This window comes from Trichosurus vulpecula, chromosome 3 (genome assembly GCF_011100635.1).
Source record: "Trichosurus vulpecula isolate mTriVul1 chromosome 3, mTriVul1.pri, whole genome shotgun sequence".
In the NCBI taxonomy this organism is placed as follows: Eukaryota; Metazoa; Chordata; class Mammalia; order Diprotodontia; family Phalangeridae; genus Trichosurus; species Trichosurus vulpecula.
In genome coordinates this window covers 51,132,787-51,154,520 of record NC_050575.1, presented here as the reverse complement: position 1 = coordinate 51,154,520, position 21,734 = coordinate 51,132,787, and the positions used below count along the sequence as shown (strand labels likewise).

The 21,734-nt window shown below is 39.3% G+C and overlaps 1 protein-coding gene across 1 annotated transcript in view; it reads left to right on the top strand.

Moving 5' to 3' along the window:
* Positions 1 to 21,734, top strand: part of FGF1 (fibroblast growth factor 1) — a 150,766-nt gene that overhangs the window by 99,755 nt on the left and 29,277 nt on the right. Inside the window, exon 4 of the mRNA XM_036749319.1 lies at positions 21,337 to 21,440. Coding sequence (XP_036605214.1) covers positions 21,337 to 21,440 — 104 coding nt within the window. The remainder of the gene's footprint in view (positions 1 to 21,336; positions 21,441 to 21,734) is intronic.

Genomic DNA, 21,734 nt, shown 5'->3' with positions numbered 1-21,734 from the left:
AGTTCCTAGCCAGCAATAAAATCTATGAATGGTTGTGCTGAGCACAATCCCCCAAGAAGAGCAGTGGTTAATGTTTCTTGGCCATTGGTTTGACCTTGATTAGCAGCCAACTCATTTATTTGTAGTGGTGCCTTCATTCACAAATCCCTCGGGTCCAAGAGTACTTCATAAAAAGTTAGCAGGGTTAAAAATAAAATAAAATAAGACAGACTTAACACATCTCAAGCACCATTTTCTACATGAAGCCTTTCCTGATTCTCCCCCAAATGCTAGTGCCCCACCTCCTAAACTGCTTTGTATTTTACTACTTTGTAAATATTTGTATTTACTTCATATTTATGCAACTTATATCTACACGTGTATTTTTGTTTCCTCTATTAGCATTTAAGCTCTTTGTGAGTAGGGATTGTTTCATTCATTATATTTGTAACTTCAGTACTTAGTACAGTGCATAGCATCTAGTAGGTGTTTAATAAATACTTGGTTGATGGATTAATTGATGTAGATATTCTCTCTAATGATGCAGATTAACAATTCATCCACACTTTCTCATCCTTCCATTATCTTCCATAAATGCTTTATAGATAATTCATCCGGTTCTCTTAAGACCTTCCTCTAAGCCTTTCAACATTTCAGCTGGATATTTGTTATCTCCTGCTCTGACCACAAGACTAGTACCCTTCTAATCAGATATTTTCTTTATATCTTCTATGCCACTTATCAAGAACAACCTTCAGAAAGTGTCTAGTCCAAATCTCTCATTTTTCACATGTGTAAGTTGAGGCTCCGAGGGGTTGAGTGATTTTTCCAAGGTAACACAAATAGTAGGCATCAAAAGAGCTTCTTGGGCTCAAGAAGCATATGCTGCAACTCTGATTATACCTTCTATATGTTTTTCTATTACCCTGAGAATCACCTTCAATTTTATTTATTTGGAGATTATTGCATTCCATGATTAACAACAATTCTGCTTCACTGGGAGAATATCAGTGTTAAAGTGAAATGGAGTCTTATATCATGATTAAATTTAGGATTATTAAGAGTACTAAACAGTTTACTAAGTGCAACCTAGACTTTTCTTCCTGCACTTGAATTCTGGGCCCTGCTTATCAGCCCGTGTTCAGGTGTTCCAGACTTCAATACTTCCCCCCACTATTCAGCTACCTTTTGTATGCTGTTTTTCCTTCATTTGAATTAAACTCCTTGAGGGCAAGGACTATTTTTCCTTTTTGCTTGTATTTATATCCCCAGCACTTAGCATAATGCCTACCATATAATATTTAATAAGTGCTTGTTTCCTTCCTTCCTTCTTTTTTCATTGTCCATTTACAGGGTCTTTCCAAGTTTCAAATTGGCTGACAATCAAATTGGGTGATACAATCTAAACATTAGGTATTTTTCATCCACTTGGTTTTTCCAGTGTGGATTACTAGGCTGGCCTCTGTTGAATGATTATGGATCTTACTGAGGAAGCATTTTAGTATTCTGAGCCTTAATAGAATCAGCACAATGTCATCAGCAAACAACAACATCTATAGGCCTTCACCATGGATAATAGAATATTTTTTTCCTTAGGGCACTGCATAAGGCATCTTCTGTAACAGTGGAAAACACCTTTGGCCAGGATATAGTACTTTGTTTTATACCTTGTTTGATACCAGTAAGTAGTTGATTAGAGTTACATTTTTAATTACATTTATCAAAAGAATATTGGTGTTATGATCAAGATTATACCATGATCTTAGCCTTTTGGATGAGAGAGTTTTTGGAGTAGTCTTTTTGGCTGTGTTTTTTCTTCTATTGAGTGAAATGTTTAAAAAATCCATCAAATAATAAACATAGCAAATCTTTACATTTTTTCAGGCAGCTTCATGGCTATGAATAAGTGGTGTGCTATAGAAAATTATGCATTAAACCCCACTTGTTTTCTTCTCAAATATTTATCAAAGTAATGTGGGTCTTTGATGGGTAGCTAAATTGTTCTCATAAGGATTTTATAAAGAAGTCAGGTATATAGGTCAGTAATTATTAATATCCTCTTGATTGCCTTTTGGGGGGGAGTAATACCATCAATTGTTCAGCTCATTTCAGTTGTTCTGAGAATCAATCCATCATTGAATCAATCAACAGGCATTTATTAAGCACTAACTGTGTGCCAGGTGCTATGGCAGGAGTTGGAGATAAAAGTATAAAAATGAGGCAGTCCTTGACTTCAAAGATCTTACATTCCACTGGGGAATACAGTATCTTCATGAATAAGTAAATTACATTATATATACAAAATAAATACTCAAGCACTCAATACTCAAATGAATCTGTGATCTCGTCAGTTCAGGAGTTTTCTCTAATAATGCAGACCACAACTCATGCATGCCTATCCATCTTGCTGACTCTTGTCCATGTCTTCCCATAAGTTGGCCCCAAGGAATCCTCTAATATACTGGAGTCTTTTTGACTACCTAATATTAAATTGTATCACTCAATTTGATTGTCAGCCAATTTGATACTTGGAAAGACCCTGTAAATGGACAATGAAAAAAGAAGGAAGGAAGGAAACAAGCACTTATTAAACGTTATATGGTAGGCATTATGCTAAGTGCTGGGGATACAAATACAAGCAAAAAGGAAAAATAGTCCTTGCCCTCAAGGAGTTTAATTCAAATGAAGGAAAAACAGCATACAAAAGGGAGCTGAATAGTGGGGGGAAGTATTGAAGTCTGGACATCAGTGTACCAGTGGACCACTCTGGCTACCTACCTGTCAACCCTCACTCTTTCTATGCGTCCAACAAATCTGTTCTTATCATACAATTTCTTGACAACATCCTTTGCTCCTGTTCTTCTTTGGAGTTCCCCCCGGTTGGATTTTGCAGCCTGCTCACATCTACCACTCACCTCTCCATTTTTTCTGTTGTTATATCTTCCAAAGAATCTTGAATAGTCTTTGATTAATGGATGGAAGATGCCTCATTGTAAAAAAAAGCCAGTAAGGCTGTATTCTGTTCTACCAAATCAAATGTTTTTCATAGTCAAAAATCAATAAGCATAATGAGATCTTGTATTTTTACATCTTTCGGATAATTCTGAAATGGTAAAGACAGTCTACTGCTGAATATTGCTTGCAAAAGACTCCTTTTTTCCCTCATTGAGCATGCCTTTAATTCATGCATAAATGACTCATAAAGATTTCACATAAGTGGAAGAGTAGGAATATGGATCAGTAGTTACTGATGTTACATTTGCCTCTCTCTTCAGTATTAATGAAGTCCTAGATATTTTCTCAATGTCTTTGGTATCTTCCTTTCCTTCAGCATATACCTCGTATGTCAGTTCCTTAATGCCTTCACGATTTTATTGTTTCCACCATTGATTACCTCTGCTGCTTTTTCTGTCTTTTTTTTCTTAGTGTTTTAGCACATCTGGAATGATGATGTTAGGGTGGTGGCTCCATCTTTAATAGATAAAGTTTGTTAAAATGCTTTTTGCAAATCATTTCCATCTTTTGTCTCTTTGTAATCTCACTTTCATCCTTGAATACCTTTGGTATGATTTTGCTTATGTAGATACCTTGCCAAATTTTTCTTAAACTAGTTTTAACTGCTTCTCTCTCTTTTATGAAATAATACTGCTTCTAGTCATTCATTATGTTTCTTTGTATGATTTTACAAATAAGTTTATTTTCTAACCCAGTGTTGCTTTTGACAGCCACCTCTCCCTTTTACAAGGTAGTCAGATGTTTGCTGAATAAGGTGCTTTCTAGGCTCTTTTGGCTCCTTGTTGTGGCAATTAATTTATATTGGTTAAACTTTTAGATGAAATTATTATAGTTGATGTCAATGTCATTTCTCTTGTCCATCGTCTATTTTGGATTTTTAATGGCTTGTTTAAATAATTCAGAGTTCAGTCACTTCAATTATACAGACTATCTTTTCCTCATTAATATTCCTTTTTAAATTAACTCCAGTTTTAGCTCTGAAAAGTTAGTAGTCTGACTGTTCATAATTAGCTGACTCATAGATAAGGGCTTTTCCTATTTATTAAGTTATTCTATTTTGTGCTTTATACTGATATTCAACATATCCATATGTCTACCAAATCTCTCCTTTTTTTTTTGAAGAACTCATTCATTATACAAAAGCATGAGGCTTCTTCTTTTTTTTTTTTTTGGAGGGGGGAAGGCAGGGCAATTGGGGTTAAGCGACTTGCCCAAGGTCACACGGTTAATAAGTGTGTCAAGTGTCTGAGGCCAGATTTGAACTAAGGTCCTCCTGACTCCAAGGCCAGTACTCTACTCACTTTGCCACTTAGCTGCCCCATGAGGCTTCTATATAATCTACCAGTCTTTAGCCTCTTTCACTCCTTCTTGAACAACGCTTTCTTGTATATTTCTCCCCATCCTCACACCTTTTCCCACCTTTGCATTTAAGTAACCAGGTATCGGAGTATACATTGATTTTAAAGGTCATATCAGATTCTTCATGGAATTTCTCAATCTCTTCATCCTTAGCAACCCGTGTTGGTGCATACATTACAATTATTTTCATGGAAGTTTTTTTCGAATACTTATCATTAGAACTATAATACATGATGACCCAGATATTCCAATAAATAAAGTTTATTCTTTCTTCTGTGTGTAAGATAAAACTCACTTCAACATTTCTTTTCTTTGCCTCTACAAGGAATACCTGTGAATGATCCTTCCATTTAGTTACAACACCCTTCTTCTGGTTTCCTTTACAGAAAGAATGTCAAGATTGATATGATTCAGTTCCTCCAGAAATATGTCTACTTGATGGTTATTGAACAACGTCTTTACATTTAGTGTACCAACAGTCAAATTAAAATATGTTTCTGGTATAAAAACTTTCCCTTTCCCCACCCCCCTCCACTCTGCTAGCATCATGGTAGAAGTAGAATAAAGCTTCACAATATAGAAGGTGGTTTTTTATTTTCCTTTGTTTCATAAGTGAACAAGGCCAAATAAAATCACTACCAGGTGGCCAGCTTACTAGTGATGTGCTTCTCCATAATTCACTAAGTTGGGCTTTGGAGAACAGATTGGGGGGAGAGAAGAAAAAAAAAGAAAAAAAATTCACTTAATAACTTTATTATATATTTAAAAGGAATAGCAAGTTGTACATAGAAGATTTGCAGTTTCACGTGCAATCATCATTTTTAAAATTATGCAATGTTATGGAAATGTTTGTTTTATTCCACAAATTAAAACTAAAATACATTTTTTAAAAAGCAAACATTGTCCATTAATGGGGTTATACTTGAAGTTTTTCAGCATGATAGAACCTGCCACTTAACTGACACAGCCTTTGAGAATTACTTCCATAGAATGATGAAGCATTGGCATAGGACTCTGTGAAGGACTACATAAATATTTTAAAATGCAAAGTAATTTCTAAGTAAATGGTATTGACAACTAGGGGAATTAGGAAAGGACTCTTCAAGGAAATGGGGTTCCAAAAGGTACAGATAAGGAGGGAGTGTGTTCCAGTCATGGGGCTACAAAGGCAGAGATGCAAGATATGGAATGTTACGCACAGGGATCAAGACGTGGGTCAGTTTTTCTGAAGCATAGAATACATGGAGAGAAATAATTTGTAAGTCAGGAGAGCTAGTCTGGAGCCATACTGTGAAGGGTTTTAAATACCAAAGAGTAATTTATTTTGTCCAAGACATTATAAATAGGGAGACACTGAAGCTTCTTGAGCTGGAAATTGACATGATCATACCTGCATTTATAGAATATCAACTAGGCTATTGTTTGTAGGGCACATTAGAGAGGGAAGAGACTGGATGCAGAGAAATCCATTAGGAATATATTGCAATAGTTCAGGTGAGAAATAATGAAGGCCTGAAATGGAGTTGTGGCATGAGTAAAGAAAAGAGGTTGGAGACAAGAGATGTTTAGAAGGCAGAATTGAAGAGATCTTGCAATTGATTGGACATTTCAGGGATGAATGAGAGTGAAAAATCAAGGTTGTGAAACTGGGTGACTAGAAAGATAGTGGTTCTCCTGAAAGAAATAGGGAAGTTAGAAAAGGGATTGGGTTTAGGGGTAAAGACAGCGCATTTTATTTTGGACATGTTTAGTTTAAGATGCCTATAGGATGTTCAGGGCCATCCAGCAGGCACTTGGAGATTCAGGCTCAGAGTTCAAGTGAAATGATTAGATTGTAGATTTTGGATTCATTTATATTGAAATGATAATGAATCCATGTGAGCTGATGAGGCCACCAAGAGAAAGTGTAGAGAAAGATGAGAGGGCCCCCAAAATAGAGAGGAGTAGGTCATGGGTGATTTGTCAAGTTTTTTTTTTTCAAAATTGTGCCACTTCTGGCATGGATGTCTCTTATATATTCTGTGTCTGACCCAGATATTCTTTCTGTCTTTTTCTTTAGCACCATTACCACTTCCTCCTTTAGCACACCAGAGTCTGAAGTGTACAGGTCCAAATGTGGTTGGTTACCTGTCATTTATGATGGGAAAAGTTTGTAATAGAAATGCTGCTATTTGTGCTATAGTCATGTTCTATCTTTCATTGGTTTGTTGTCTTCTTTCTAGTTTCACCTGTAAATACTGTTGGGATGATTTGGCTCTTAGTACACACACAGCTTTCTGAAGGCTCATTTTCCCTTCTGTCATTCTCTGCTGTTGTGTGAAGCAACATTGTGTGTAACCTTCCGCCATAGGAAAGCTACTGGAGCTGTGATTTCATTGGCATAGGGAACTCCTGATTAGGAAACTTACTTCACCAATTCAGCTCATCATCTTCTGAACAATTTATAGTCTTAGAGAATTGTCTAGAACTCTGAGAGGTTAAGTGATTTACCCAAGGTCACATCATAAGTGTTACAAGTAGAACTCAAACCCAAGTCTTCCTGGTTCCAAGGACAATTCTCTATCCACTACTCTATGTCACCTCTCACATGTTCCTCCAGTGCATTTAGTAAATGAGTGTATATTACAAAGTGCTGTTGTCCTTGGCCATCAAGTCTGTCTGCTTGGCAAGGAGAGCAAGTGATTTCTGGCTGAGGTAGTTTCTGGGATCTTTTGGCTTGGCCTACTTGTTGTGTGTTGGGGTCCTCTCACCCCTGGTAGTCCTTGACCAGCAAGGACCTGTCTCGGTATGCAATGATTGAGGCGGGAGTCCAGATGGAAGGAACTCCGATTTAGTGGGAGAAATCATCCATTTTTATAGGGTTTGCACCACATGGGCATAAGCAAGTGGCCAATGGGTATGAGGATGACAGCATGGGAAGGAACAGAAATGTAGCAGAGGGACAGGATAGAAATGTTGCAGTATGGGTATATTGTTGCACTTTGTTCCAGTATGGGTATCGGTATAGGCATGGGAAGGATCTGGATTGTTGCAATGTATGGTACACTATGGTATCTGCAAAGGTATGGGAAAGATTAGGACTGTTGCAAAGCGGTATCTGTAGGGGTACAGGAACGAGGGGGGATGTTGCACTCTACGAGGGCATGGGAATGCTCGGGCATGTTGCAAGATGGTATCAGAGCTGTATGAGCTACGTGAGACATGAGGCAGGATGTCCCCGTAAAGTATCAAAGATGTTCCGGTAAGTAAAGTAACAAAGCATTGCGTTAGGCGCTGGTTCAAGAGCATTAGGTAATGGCCAGCTGAGTCCCTCCTTCTGGGCTTGTGTGTCCCTCGTGGACAGGCTCTGCCTGTATGTGTAGGTAGAATACAGGGGCTTCTCAAAGGCAGAGGCCCCCCACTCCGGGTGCCTGCTGTTCCACTCCTACTAAGCCTGTCTGGTTTACCCAGGAAACAGGCCAAGCACTAGGGTCCTAACAGCCCCGGGGTCGGCACCAACCCCTTATAGTTGTGGTGACTGCTTTCACAGTGATTAAATTTCTGTAGGAAATGGTTATGAGAGTCAGTGTAGCATGAAGAGAATGCTGACCTTGAAGTCAGGAAGACCTGGGTTCAGGTTCTGTCTCTGACAGGTATGAACTGCATGACCCTGAGCTATTCACTTAATTAACTAAGAATACAAGTTGAAGTACAGTTGTTTATTTGAATTTGTAGAGAGTGTTTCCTCATTGGAGCGTTTTGTATAGCAAAGAAATCATAAGTCTGACCTCACCTGCACCCTCCCCCCTAAGTCACTGTCTTTAAAAATCCATTGCCCTTTTAACAATTTGTTTCAATAGGTCAGATTGGAGCCATTGCCACTGTTCACATTGTCTTCTCATCTTCTCTTTTCTTCTACGTTGGGGTTGATTTTCTTCTTTAAAGTAGTCAGTCTAACAGTTTATTTTGAAATGATACCTACATCAGCCAGTTTCACTTTGTGGTGTTGTTCATTGCTTATCATATCCAGTAACTTCCTGTTCTGTTTTTGAAGAAAGTGTATTTGATATATAGGCACCAAGCTTCTGAGTAATTGATAAGTCCTGGGTCTCTTTTGTTTTTAATAGGGCTCCTTTTCTGACATTTTTTCATCATCTTCCTCTGTGCTCATTTTTGCATTGAAGTCACTGAATAGCTATCTAATCATCTATTATCTACTATCTCTCTAATCATCCATCTGTCTGTCATCTCTCTGATCATCTATCATTAAGCCATCATATATTTATCTAATCATCTATCTTTTATCTATTGTCTATCTAATCATCTGTATAATCTATCCATCATCAATCTTATCTTGTATCTATTTATCATCTGTCTGATCATTTCTCTATCATCTATCTATTTAACTATCTACATATATTTTGATTTGCTTCAAAGGAGTTTTTCCAGTTCTACATAGAATTTCTCGCCTCCTCATCCTCTGCAACAGATGTTGTCACACAAAGCACAATTATCTTCCTGGTGGGTTTGTTGCTCGTGCTCAATACACCCGATATCAAGCAAAATGGCCAATGTAAAAAATCTTTAGAAGTCATAGGAAGCACAGGGGTGTGTCTTTGCAGCTGTGGGGCAGAAATACTCCCATTCAATTCAATCACCTTTTATGAAGAACCTGCTGTGTGCGGAACACTATGCTAGTCTAATGGAAAGTACAAGTCAATTGCAGAGATGACTCTTGGGACTCCAGATGATAACGATTCCTGGTAATTGGACTTGTTTTGGTCTCATAGCCCAATTTTCAGGAAGATATGGTTAATTGATTACTTTTTCCTCATTTGTATCTCTGTCCTTGGAAGGAAAAACAAATGCCTGATCATTAATCTTAGGGTATGCTCAAGTCAGAGAAATCAAAAGTATCTACCATGGCTTTGAAAGGGCCAGGGAACAAGCATAGAACATGATCTCTTAAATTCATATTGCAGCCCCAGATGAGGAGAGTGTCGCTGGAAGCTTCGCGCAGTGAAAGGAATCAATGGGCTTAGTCCTTTCTCCTTCTTTGTCAAGGCCATACAAGACATCTCATCATTAAGATCTATGCCACCTGACATCACCTCAAACTGCTTCTCAGCTACCTAGAATTTGTGGTTGCCATGTTCTATTGGACGAATGAACGAATGAATGATGAATGAATGAACGAATGAAAAAGGATTCATTAAGCACTTACCATTAAGCCAGATACTGTGCTAAGCATTGGAAATACAAATGCAAGCAAGCAAGATAGTATCTGCCCTCAAGTGGCTTATCTTCTTTTTAAAAAAATCTATTTTTCTGTGGCAGCTAGGTGGTTCAGTGAGTAGAGCACTGGCCCTGGAGTCAGGAGAAACTGAGTTCAAATCCAGCCTCAGACACTTGAAACACTTACTACTTGTGCGACCTTGGGCAAGTCACTTAACCCTAATTGCTCTGCCTTCCCCCCCTCAAAAAAAAATCTATTTTTCTTGTGGATTTTTTTTTGCTTATTTTATAAGCATTTATTATCTCTTCCTCCCACTTTCTCTCTCCTCAATTAACCTTAAAAAGAAAAAGAAAACCCCCTGAACAAATTCCTACCTTGTCCATTTCTAAAAACATGTGCCCCATTCTGAATTTTAAATCTATCATCTCTCTGGCAAAGAGTAGAGAGCATGCTCTATCTTCAGCCCTCTGGAATCATGGTTTATCATCGCCTTTATCAGGGTTTTAAATTCTTTCAAAGTGTTTTTTTTTCTTTATAATGTTTTAATTATACAAATTTGTTCTCCTAATTCTAGTTATTTAACCCTGCATCAGTTCATAGAGATTTTCCCAGTTTCCTCTGAAATGGTCCATTTCATCATTTCTAATGCATGCATAAATTGTTTAGTCATTCCCTAAGAGGTAGGCACCCCTAGTTGTTGGGTTTTTTCCTGCTACAAAAAATAGCTGCTAGAAATATTTTCATACATGTGTGTCCTTTGAGGAACTAACATTCTAATGAGAAAAACAGCACATATCGGGGAGTGGTGGCCAGTGAGGAGTATTTTGGACAAGGAAGTTAGAGAGTGATGGTTGGAATCATAAAGGTAAATTGCTCTTCCCCCTACCAAAAAGGAAACTTCTCCCTTAATATTTATATAACACTTACTGTATAGCAGGCACTGTGCTAGGTGCTTTACAAATATCTTGTTTGACCCTTACAACAACCCAGATCAGTAAGGTAGAGGATGACTTACTTGCCAAGGTCACATAGCTTCTGAGTATCTGAGGCAGGATTTGAACTCAGGTCTTCCTGATATTAGGCCCAGAACTCCACCCACTGCATCTCTTAGCTGATTCTATATCTCATTCTCTTCAGCTTTCTGTGGCTTCTGAAACATCTAATTGACATCTAACTGATCTAGCCTACTCATTCATTTAGTTTACAAACTTGACACTAGTTGGGCCCACTTTCCAGCAGAAGATGTCACAATATTAAACAACTGACAATGTAATTCCTCAGTCAAACACTAGAAGACTTACCATTAATAGGACAATGTTTAATGGGAACTTGGGTACTAACCTCTCAAACATTTAAGATATACTCACTTATCTTATGGGGGTAGGTAGTCCTCTGCATCATTACATGCTGTCAACCCCAATTAATTGAATTTGTTATAAGCGCCACAATGAGACTAGGTAGTGAGAAAAGGTGGGCCTTGGAGGAGGGGTACCATAGTGATGCAATTAACTCCAGGGATGCAAGGGGTGGTGGCCTAGACCTAAGTGAAGAAGCAGGGACGATTATATGCCGCATGGACCAGGGGATTGCCAAGAGGAAGAAACCTAGAAACAAAAGTCCCAGTTACCCAACTTTGGTTATGTCCCTGGGGAAAGGCAGAGATTCTCTGTGTTCCATTCCGTTTCCCTGGACTTCCCTGACCAGTAAGGGAAAAACAATGGTTTATTCCTCAAGGGGAATTCCTCAGTCAAAAAACGATAACTAAAGAAATGAACTTGGAACCCACAAATACAGAAGAAGGGGCTGCAGCGTTATCCTGTTTCAACAGGCCGCACAATCATAGATTTAGAGCTGGAAGGGAAGTGAGTCTACTGCAGTCTAACCTCCTCATTTACATATGAGGAAACTGAGTCCCAGGTGCCATTTTAACCAAGGTCCTCTGACTCCAAAAGCACTGTTCTTTTGACTCTCTTACACTGTGGAGAACGGCATAGACACTTTTACTGCCTAGAACTGCCTTGTGTGCAATAGATCTGCTCCTGGAAAGTTAAATATTGATCAAATACTTCAAAAGAAAATCATATTGGAAATGGACTGGAGACCTCTTTGGGTGTCTGGGCCATTTAACATGTAGCAATCTGGTGCTGTGGAGAGAGTGCTGGATTTGGAGTCAGAGGGCTTAGGCTCAATCTTGGCTATACTGTATGACCGTAGGCATCATCTCCCCTTGAGTTGCTTGAGTTTCCTCATCTGTGAAATGAGGGGACAGGACCACCCAACCTCTGAGGTTCCTTCTGGCTCTAAATTTATTCTCTTACAAGATGGTTTCAAACACAATAAGGAAGCATCCCTTTTGTATCTAATGACTTCATGTTTGTTCTGTGAGTCTTTTGTCAGAATCTGTCAAATCCTTTTATGTAATATGGAATCCTCCCATCTATTTTCTTTTGTTTTGCTTTGCTGGGTAGGACTAGACCTGGGATTTCATCCTAGTATGCTCTATCCAAGCAGATAGACAATTTATCTCTAATCTATAATTTTAGAGTTGTCTGAGGCATTGAGAGATTAGGTGATTTGACTAGGGTCACACAGCTAGTAGGGGTCAGAGGCAGGGCTTCAATCCTGGTTTTCCTGATTCCAAGGACAGTTCTCTCATTACTACTCCATCCTATCCCTTTTTTGGGTTTGTTTAAGAATGCTGTGGTTTAAAACTCTTAGATGCCTTGTAGAATAGATACTCTGATATCAACTGGGGATAAAGAGAAGTGAACCAATTTTTCAGGTGACAAGCAAAGATGGGGAGGATGTTTAGTGACTGAAGGGACAGCAGAGATCCCAGGCAGGCCAGAACTCATTGCAGAAAGCAAAGGCCTGAAAGGTTCTAACTTCAACCACATGCTCTGCCAAAGGAGGTATTATGCCATGTAACTGATTGTGTAGAGGAGGGAGAACTTTTCAGCCAAACACTTGTCAGTTATACATCTGGAATACACCGAACTTTTCCGAGCAGACTTGTCCAGCTCCTAAAGGAGGGGACAGATAGCTTTACATAGTCTAAGAACAGTCTTTCTCACATATATATATATATATATATATATATATATATATATATATATATATATATATATATATATATATATATATATATATAAATTAAACCACTGGAATTTTTCCCCAAACTTTCTGCCTCCCTCCTCCTTTTTCTTTTCCTTCACGAAGCCCAATTTGTGGCCACATTTTAATTATAAATGCCATTGACACAAAACAACCTCACAGTGGACTCAATGAAGATGACCTCACTCCGGGTAAACATGGCAAGGGACGGGAAGTCTCCGACCCAGAATAAACTGGGCACGTAATTTTGTTCGGCCCCTGTTCAGGGAATGAAGGTGGAAAAGCAAACTTCAAGGCAGCAGAGGCTTTGCAGAAGCAGGAGCCCTCTCACCACATTTTTTTTTCCTGCTCTGTGCACCAGTTGTAACCTTATTAAAAAATATTCCTGGGGCTGAACAGGGAGATACTAGGATGGCTTGGTGCTCTGAAACAGGATGTCATACTTCAGAGGTTCCTTAGCTCACCCTTCAGGGTCCAGGGCTAGTTCAGGAGGCTTAGCTCTTTAATGTTTTTCCCCTTAGAAAGCAAGAGCCCCTAGGGTCTTACAGCAACTGGTAAAATTCAGGTGAGTCTCTATAGCCATAGAGTCATAGGATCCTACAAGGCAAGGGAAACAAAAGGAAGGGAATAGAACAGAGCAAACATTTATTAAGTACCTACTATGTGCCAGGTATTGTGGTAGGTGCTTTACAAATATGTCTCATTTGATCCACATGACAACTCTGTGAGGTAGATACTATTATTATCCCATTTTGCAGCTGAGAAACTGAAGCAGACAGGCTAAGTGATGTGCCCAGGATCACACAGCTAGTGTCTGAAGTAGGATTTGAACTCAGGTCTACTTAACTCTGAACCCAGTGCTCTATCCATTATGTCACCTAGTTGTCTCTAATTGGACCATATGCCCTTGGGATTAGAGGCTCAAAAATATAGAGTTGGGAGGGGATTTTGAAGTCATCAACCCTAAGCCACACACACATATGTACACCATATACAAATACACATATGTCTGTATAGATGAATATAGAACATCCTTAATTTAACTCAACAAACATTTATTAAGTGCCTAGTATGCACCAGACACTGTGGTAAGTACTGGGGATACAAAAAGAGGCAAAAGACAGTTCCTCAAGGAGGGACTAATATGGAATCCTCCCATCTATCTTCCTTTGTCTTGCTAACATGCAAACAAATATATACAAAGCAAGCTATGTACAGGACAAATAGGAAATAAAAGAAGAAGACACTGGAATCAAGAGGTGTTAGGGAAGTCTTCCTGCGGAAGGTGTGATTTTAGTCAGAACCTAAAGGAAGCCAGGGAGGTCAGTAGTCAGCATGGAGGAGACAGAGCATTCCAGGTATGGGAGACAATTAAAGAAAATGCCCAGAGACAAGAGAGGGAATGCATACACACATACACATACCTACATGCATACACACCTATATCTCTTTAAATGTCTACTTTTTCTAAGTATTTTAAAATATTTGAGCTCATTCTCAAGCCAACACTATGTTTCCATATGGGGATATAGTCAAATCTGCCCTCTTTCCATATTTATTTCCAATCCAATCCAAAGATAGGATCTACATGAGTCTGGGCAATAGCTCAGTTTAAATCTCCCTGTGATTTAATGATGAAAAAGGAGTCAATTCATAGCAGCTATAAAAGAGAGTTTTCTCTTCTGTCTGGCTTTTAAACCCTTCACAGTCTGGCTCCAGTCTACCTTTCCAGGCCGACTATACATTACTACTCAGCACACACTCGGCATTCTAGCCAACTAGCTTACTTGGTGTTCCCCTTATGGGACATACCATCTCCTACCTCCATGTCTTTGTAGCCTGTCCCTCTGCCTGTGTAAAGGGATATCCCACTGGACTCAACCCCAATTAATGTAATTATCAATACTCCATGCCCTGATACTTTTATCAGAATACCTATTTGATTGAGTTATAAAATCAGTCAATCTATCCATCAAAGGAATGAACTATAGTCATCTCTTCCACATCTTGACTTTCCCCATCACAGTTTTAATATATCATGGGTCAGCATAAGAAATTAAATGGGAATTTTTGAGGGGGTTTGTGGAAGCTGCAGATGACACACAAAGGCCAGCAGATGACACAGAAAAAGTTTAGAAACTCAGAAATGCATAAAAAGATGTATAGTACTGTTTAATATCAACATATTTTATCTTTTAACACCGTAATAATTCAGACTTCTTCTCTGGTATGAAGGGAGGGCCAAAAAATTTTACTTGGATTTTCCAAATACACTACAGGCATGATGCATATACATGTACATGCATGCATACACACATATATCTCTTTAAATGTCTACTTTTTCTAAGTATTTTAAAATATTTGAGCTCATTCTCAAGCCAACACCATGTTTCCACGTGGGGATATAGTCCCTCGATGTGGAAGGGATAACTGCAGATACTAGTTGAGTGGAAGCAAATGAAAACAAATAGGAAATGTCTTGTAGTTGGGTAAAGAAAATCAGTCATGCCATGTGGGGCTTGGGTAAAACACAAAGCCATTTGGGAATCTGGCATTCTAATATTAGGCCAGACTTCTGGTGAAGCAACTCTAGCCAACTCCCTGAGAGAGGACTGTTTGGGTGGAGAAAAGGAATTGTCTGTCTCCTTCCTCTTCTCCCCACCAGAGGATGATGTTGTGAATTTTAAAAGGTCAGAAAATTTGGACTTCCCACTGTCATCCTATAGAAGTGATCATAGAATAGCAGTGTTTGGTGTAGAGTCTGTTATCAGGAGCCAGGGACAAATAAAAAACATGGAAGATTGTTAGCTTTCAGGACCATACAAGGACACCAATACTCAAAGCTTATCAAAGAGCTACTCACACCTCAGGGAAACTTTATAAGGGATCCACAGAGAAATAGAGTGATTTCCATCCACCCAAGACCTGTGAAATACCCCCTTGCTCTCTAAGTTTGAGCCCACCTTTCCCTGGATTCTGTATGTACTTGTAGAAGAGTGTACCTCTGGTTTGAAAAGGACATTTTATACCATTTTAAAAAGCTAATTAAGTTTTAGTTATTAACGGAAAGTACACTGGGTAGAGTCTTGTAAGCAACCATACTAGAAATCACCCCTAACCCCTAATAGTTACCCCTAAAACCTTGAAGAGAAAAGTAGTTAACTGATCTAGGGCAATCCGACCTGCTTGTGGGAGTGAAAATTGGTAGAGCCAGCCCAAAATGAGTACTACATCTGGAAGGCTGTCCTTTCTCATCTCTGCCTCCTAGAATCCAAATGCCACATCCTACAAAGGGCCTTTTCTGATTTCCCCAGGTGTTAGTGTTAGACAACTCTTCTCCAATTCTCTCACTCCACCAAAACTTAGTTAGTATTTATTTTATTTACACACACACACATATACATAAATATTTCACACATACATATGTGAGTATATATGTATGTATGCATGTATTTATTCATTTGAATACATATCTTTCCGCCTAGCAGAATGCAACTTCCTTGAGGGCAGGGACTGTTTTTATCTTTATATCCCAGAGTCCCAGCATAGAGTCTGGCACTATTAGGTGCTTAATAAATGTTTGTAAAATTGAACTGAATTGAATCAAGTTGAATTTAGGCAGGACTTCCTGTCTAGTAGGTGGTGAAAAACATCATCCACTCTTCCACTTAATTTTACTGGGTTACCAAAAGTTGTATGAAGAAATGTATATTCATCTCCTTGGCAGCTTTTGGGAAGTGGGTTACCAGATCTCTGGTAGACTAGGTAACCAACTACTCCCACTTCAAAGATGGACAGAGTGAGCACTCTAGGCTAGCTCAAGTGAGTTGTCTTGCTTGGCAAAAGTCACTGACTTCCACGACTGGAATTTTTTGAAGTTTATGCAAATGGACTCTGAACCTCTGGTTACATTGGATGCCTCTCCTGCCCCACCTCAGCTATAAGGCTTCCATTGGCCTAAGGAAAAAGTGATTCATCCTCCCAACCCTCCAAATCTTGATCTCTGGGCTTCCAGTTTTTCCAGTTAGAAGTACAGAGAGGGAGCAAGATAAGGTGAAATGCATCTATTGATCTTCTCGTTCCCTATGCCTTTAGAACACTTAGTTGAGTGCAAGTCTGATTTTAAACGTTAAAAATTTAACATATCCTGTCACAGAGACAGGATGGAAACACAGTTACCTTCTTCCTTGGTCCTTTTTTGGTTCATCAGGATCATAGATTTTGAGCAAGGAAGACTCCTAACAAGTCACTGAGCCCAACTCCTCTCATTTTACATATGAGAAGCCTAAGGTCATTGAAGTGACTAGCCCTAGACCACACAGGGAGTAAGTGACAGGTCTGGGATTAGAACCCAGGTCCTCTGACTGCAAAGTCAGTACTCCAGTATACTACAGTGCCTTCCAAATTGTTTCTTTAAGTCAAAGAACTGGGGAAAATTTCCCTCCTTTCCTAGGCCTTTTGGCCCCCTTCCACATCACACTCCCTTTTCATTCCAGACCACTCTTCCTTACCAGAGGCTGCAGAAGGATGTGAGCTTGGAAACCTGGACTCCAGTCATGCTAAAAGGAAGGAAACATGGTTAGCTAACATGAACGGCACAGACTGGGTGTCACTCACTGTTGCCAGCCAGGCCTGCTGAAGGATATATGTTTGGAAACTTTTGCCAGAAAGGAACCCAGTGAAAATGAGCTATTAAACTTGGATATCCTGAAGAAACAATATTTACAGAGGGAACTCCTTAAGGGAGCCTTCGCCAGTGGAATAACCCTGGTGGAGGAGCTCATGTCTGGGCACTGAATCATGTACTTAGCAGGCCCCAGATCTCTCTCTCACATTGTCCTGAAATGTACTGGAAATTACTTAGTCAATTTCTGTCCACCCTGGGACTACAGGTAAAGAAGTCATCGTCCCCAGGAGAGCAGGAACAGCTCTTTCTCTAAGATAGCTCAGACCTGTGTAGTGGTGGTTTGTCATGAAATAATAAACTCTACAACCTCTATGAAATCTTTCCACAAGGATCTATTCCCCTTTTGAATTACCATTGGTTTTAAAATGCACCCTACATAACCTGAAACAATTATGCATTAGAGGATAAACTCCTTGGGGGCAGGGATTGGCTTTTGCCTTTTTTTGTGTCCCCGTTGCTTGGCACAGTGCTTGGAGCATAATAGGTGCTTAACAAATATTTGTTGATTTGATTATTTCATTTAGTTTGCAGGTAACTTTCTATGTGTTTATGGTGTTGATCCTAGGAATGGACTAATCCGGGTAGTTGTTCTACTCTTCATGACCCCATTTGGGATTTTCTTGGCAGAAATACTGGAGTGGTTTACCATTTCCTTCTCCAGCTCATTTTACAGATGAGGAAACTGAGGCAAACAAGGTTAAGTGACTTGCCCAGGGTCACACAGCTAGTTTGAGGGCCAGATTTGAACTCAGGGAGAGGAGTCTTTCTGACTCCAGGCCTGCCTCTCTATCCACCTAGCTGCCCAGGTAGCTCTTCATGCAGTAATAATTGGTAATAATTAGTCATTAGACTGACATTAATATAGCACTTTAAAGTTTGTAAAATACATATATTGTCTTATTTGACCCCCACAACAACTTTGTGAGATAGATGTTGTAGGTAGTATTATCTCCATTTTACAGAGAAGGCAACTGAAAGTTATGGGAATTAAATAGCTCATACAAAGGCACATGGCTGTTAAGTATCACAGGTAGGATTTGAATTTAGGTCTTTCTGACTCTAAATATAATGCTTTGGTAAATAGCAGATAACTGCCTGTTCTTTGAAAATAGGCTGGAAGGAAAGGGGTCAATCAGTGCCATTTTCAGAATTGCCTTATTAGCCTAACTATGGCCAATTAATTTAGCTGGAAGCAGTATGTGGTATTTCAGAAAGAGCACTGGATTGAGAGTCAGAGCACCTGAGTTCAAATTCTGAGTTCGGATCTTGCCTGGAAGTGTCATTCAGTTCATCTGAGCCAGTTTCCTCATCTGCAAAGTGGAAGTAATGGTACCTGAGGAGCCTCCCACACAAGACTGACCCCTGGCTCAAAAGGAGTAATGTATATGAAGTATTATATAAATATAAATTATTATTATAACTAGCATATCTATTCCTTTACTGCCTGCCCACATTAAATCTTATCAGTTTCTTTGCTAGTTTTGCCAATTTAGCAGGCAAGAGATTGTATCTCTCTCATTTTACATATAAGAAAACTGAGGCTCAAAGTGACAAAGTGATTAAGCCGTGGTTACACAGTTACTAAGTGAGAGAAATGGAACTGGAACCCTGGTCTTCAGATTCCAAATCCTTTGCTCTGGTCACTGTCCCATACTTCCTTGGCTCTATGTTTATATCAGGAGCACAGACTTACCTTTTTACCCCCACTAGCCATACGATTAATGCTTCTCTGGGTCACAAAGTGGCCAAGCACATATTTATTCATCCCCACTACAGGCCTCACAACTGAAAGGATATACCCTGCTGACGACTGGTCACTAGTTTCATCTCATACATGACATGTTAGTCTAACAATGCCAAGTAGGTTTTTTGTTCCCCCTGCCCTAATAGTACATGCCAAGTTGATGAAGCAGTGGAAAGAATGCTGGATTTGGGCTCAAAGGAGTTCAAATCTTAGATTTGCCATTTGCTAACTATGTGACTTTGGACAAGTCACTTAACTTCTTTGTGGCCTCACTTTGTTCATCTGTAAAATGTGGGTATTGTAGTAGGTAATCTCCAAGGTCCCTTCTAGCTCCAAATCTAGGATAATGCTCTAAAGAGAAAATAGACTTATGACTGTCCACTCATCCCTTTTCAATGAACTTTTCAAGTTCTAGTCACTAAAGAAACCTAGGTAAGGGGCCTAAGTCCTAGTAGCCAAGATTTCCTGAGGGATAAGGGAATTTCAAATCCTTCACCTTTTAAAAATCCTCCTTCTTATTGTGCAGTCATTTTTTAGTTGTGTCCGATTCTTCGTGACCCCATTTGGAGTTTTCTTAGCAAAGACACTAGAGACTCCAGGCCCACCATTCTATCCACTGTACCACCTAGCTGCCTCCTTTACCTTTTAAAAATCTTCCTTAGTATTGATCAAAGTCACGGGCATGCTGGTAAATGTTTAGTAGTTAGCTCTCTGGAAAACATACACACAAAACTTTTTTTTTTAAGTTTTAAGTTTAATCTTAACCCACATTTTAAAGTTTAATCTGCCTTATTAATATTTTCTCCATCACTTTGTTAAGTAAGTGATAAGCTCTAATTTGGAGCATTTGTCAATTTCCAAGGTGTATATGCTCACATCGAAAATTTAACAATGGGCTCCCAATATGAGCTGGCTCTAGCACATCCCTGACAAAGAATAAGGAAAACTTCAGATTATAGATCTCTCACTGTCATACAGCTCCTGCTGTTTTGTCTTGTCATCAAGGCGGTGAGACAGAGTGATACCCAAAGGAAGAGGCCTATTAAAAAAAAGTTAAGGGCCTATTCTAATCAAGCCCACTACAGGCAACTGTTCTTGTCCCATGTTTTATTAAGGAAAATCCGTAAAACTAGGGTTTGATTTAAATGCAGGTCTTTACAGGCAAAACTCCCAAAACCTCCTTTCCATGGTTTCCTGGGTGTACAAACTCCTACTATGTGCCAAGAAGGATGCAATATCCACTGCACACAAAGTCATCCAGCACCCAATACCTGTCCTTGGGGCAAGTCTATCAGTGCAAACCAAAGCATCATTTTTAAGCAGAGAAGAACTCCCAAGTAACTGCTTCAAGCTCCCACTCAATCATTTCACTCTTGCCTGTGTCAGAGCCAGGTAGCTGTACACACTCTGGTTTAGCCAAGCCACATGATTGGTAGTTTCCCTGTGTTCCAGGTACAGAGACTCATACTGTTTTGCAGAGGCCCCCTTCTGTTTAGAGAAAAAATAACCTCAGATTTTTCAAAAAATGGTTGAATCAAAATCTCTTCTTATATGCCCTCATCCCCCATCCCTCCTACACAACACTAGTTATGGAAAGATAAAATACTTTCTGATCAGAGTAGAATTTGTCCAGGCCATCATTCTTTGCATGTTCTATATCCCATGTGTATTTAGGTCATGGAGTCCAATGTAACTCCTTTCATGTTGTTTCTAGGCTAGAGGGGAATCTTAGAACACGGAACACAGAATGTCAGATCTGGAAGAAAATTTGGAACATAGAACACAGAATGTCAGCACTGGAAGGGACCTTAGAACATAGACAGTCAGAGCTGGAAGGAACCTTGGAATATAGAAATCAGAATGTCAGCACTCAAAGGCCATTTCTTTTAACCCTCTCATTATACAAGGTTTGGAGGTGGGGGCGGAGGGAAGGAGAGGAGACCAAGGGAAAGTAACACTGTGAAGCTCAGTATCTTCTTGCTACGCAGGGTGCATAGATCTCTAGATGAGTGTAGAGTCACTTGTTAATTCCCTAAGACAGCTTTCTTTGGAGGGGGAAGAAAAAGAGGTTGTATTTCTATGTTTTTATTATTTTGGGTCTCATCCTCAAGGGTTTTGGGATATGAATGAGTCTAATTTTCCATGGCTCACAGTCTCTGCTTCTTGGCCATATCTGTAACAGCTAGGTGTTTATTTACTTTTCTTGTTTTATTTTTATTTCAGTTCAACTGCAACTAAGCGCGGAAAGCGTGGGTGAGGTGTATATAAAGAGCACTGAGTCTGGCCAGTATTTGGCTATGGACACCGATGGACTTTTATACGGCTCAGTAAGTATGAGGTTTACGCGGTACCAGACACAGGGAAGTTTTGAGGTTTCTAGAAATCTTGTAGTATTGAGTAATGTAACACAGAAGCAACAATTAGTCTATGTTTGTTATTTTTCCAATTGGATTCCCACCCCCTACCCTGCTTTATTTTAGGTTTAAAAAAAATTAAAGAGCTTGCAGAACTGTCTCAAAACACTGAACTATATTATCATGCACATCTGGAAGAAGAAACATTGATGGAAGCCTTTGTTGGGGTTAACCAGTCACCCTCTTGTGGGGCATGATCCAACTGTA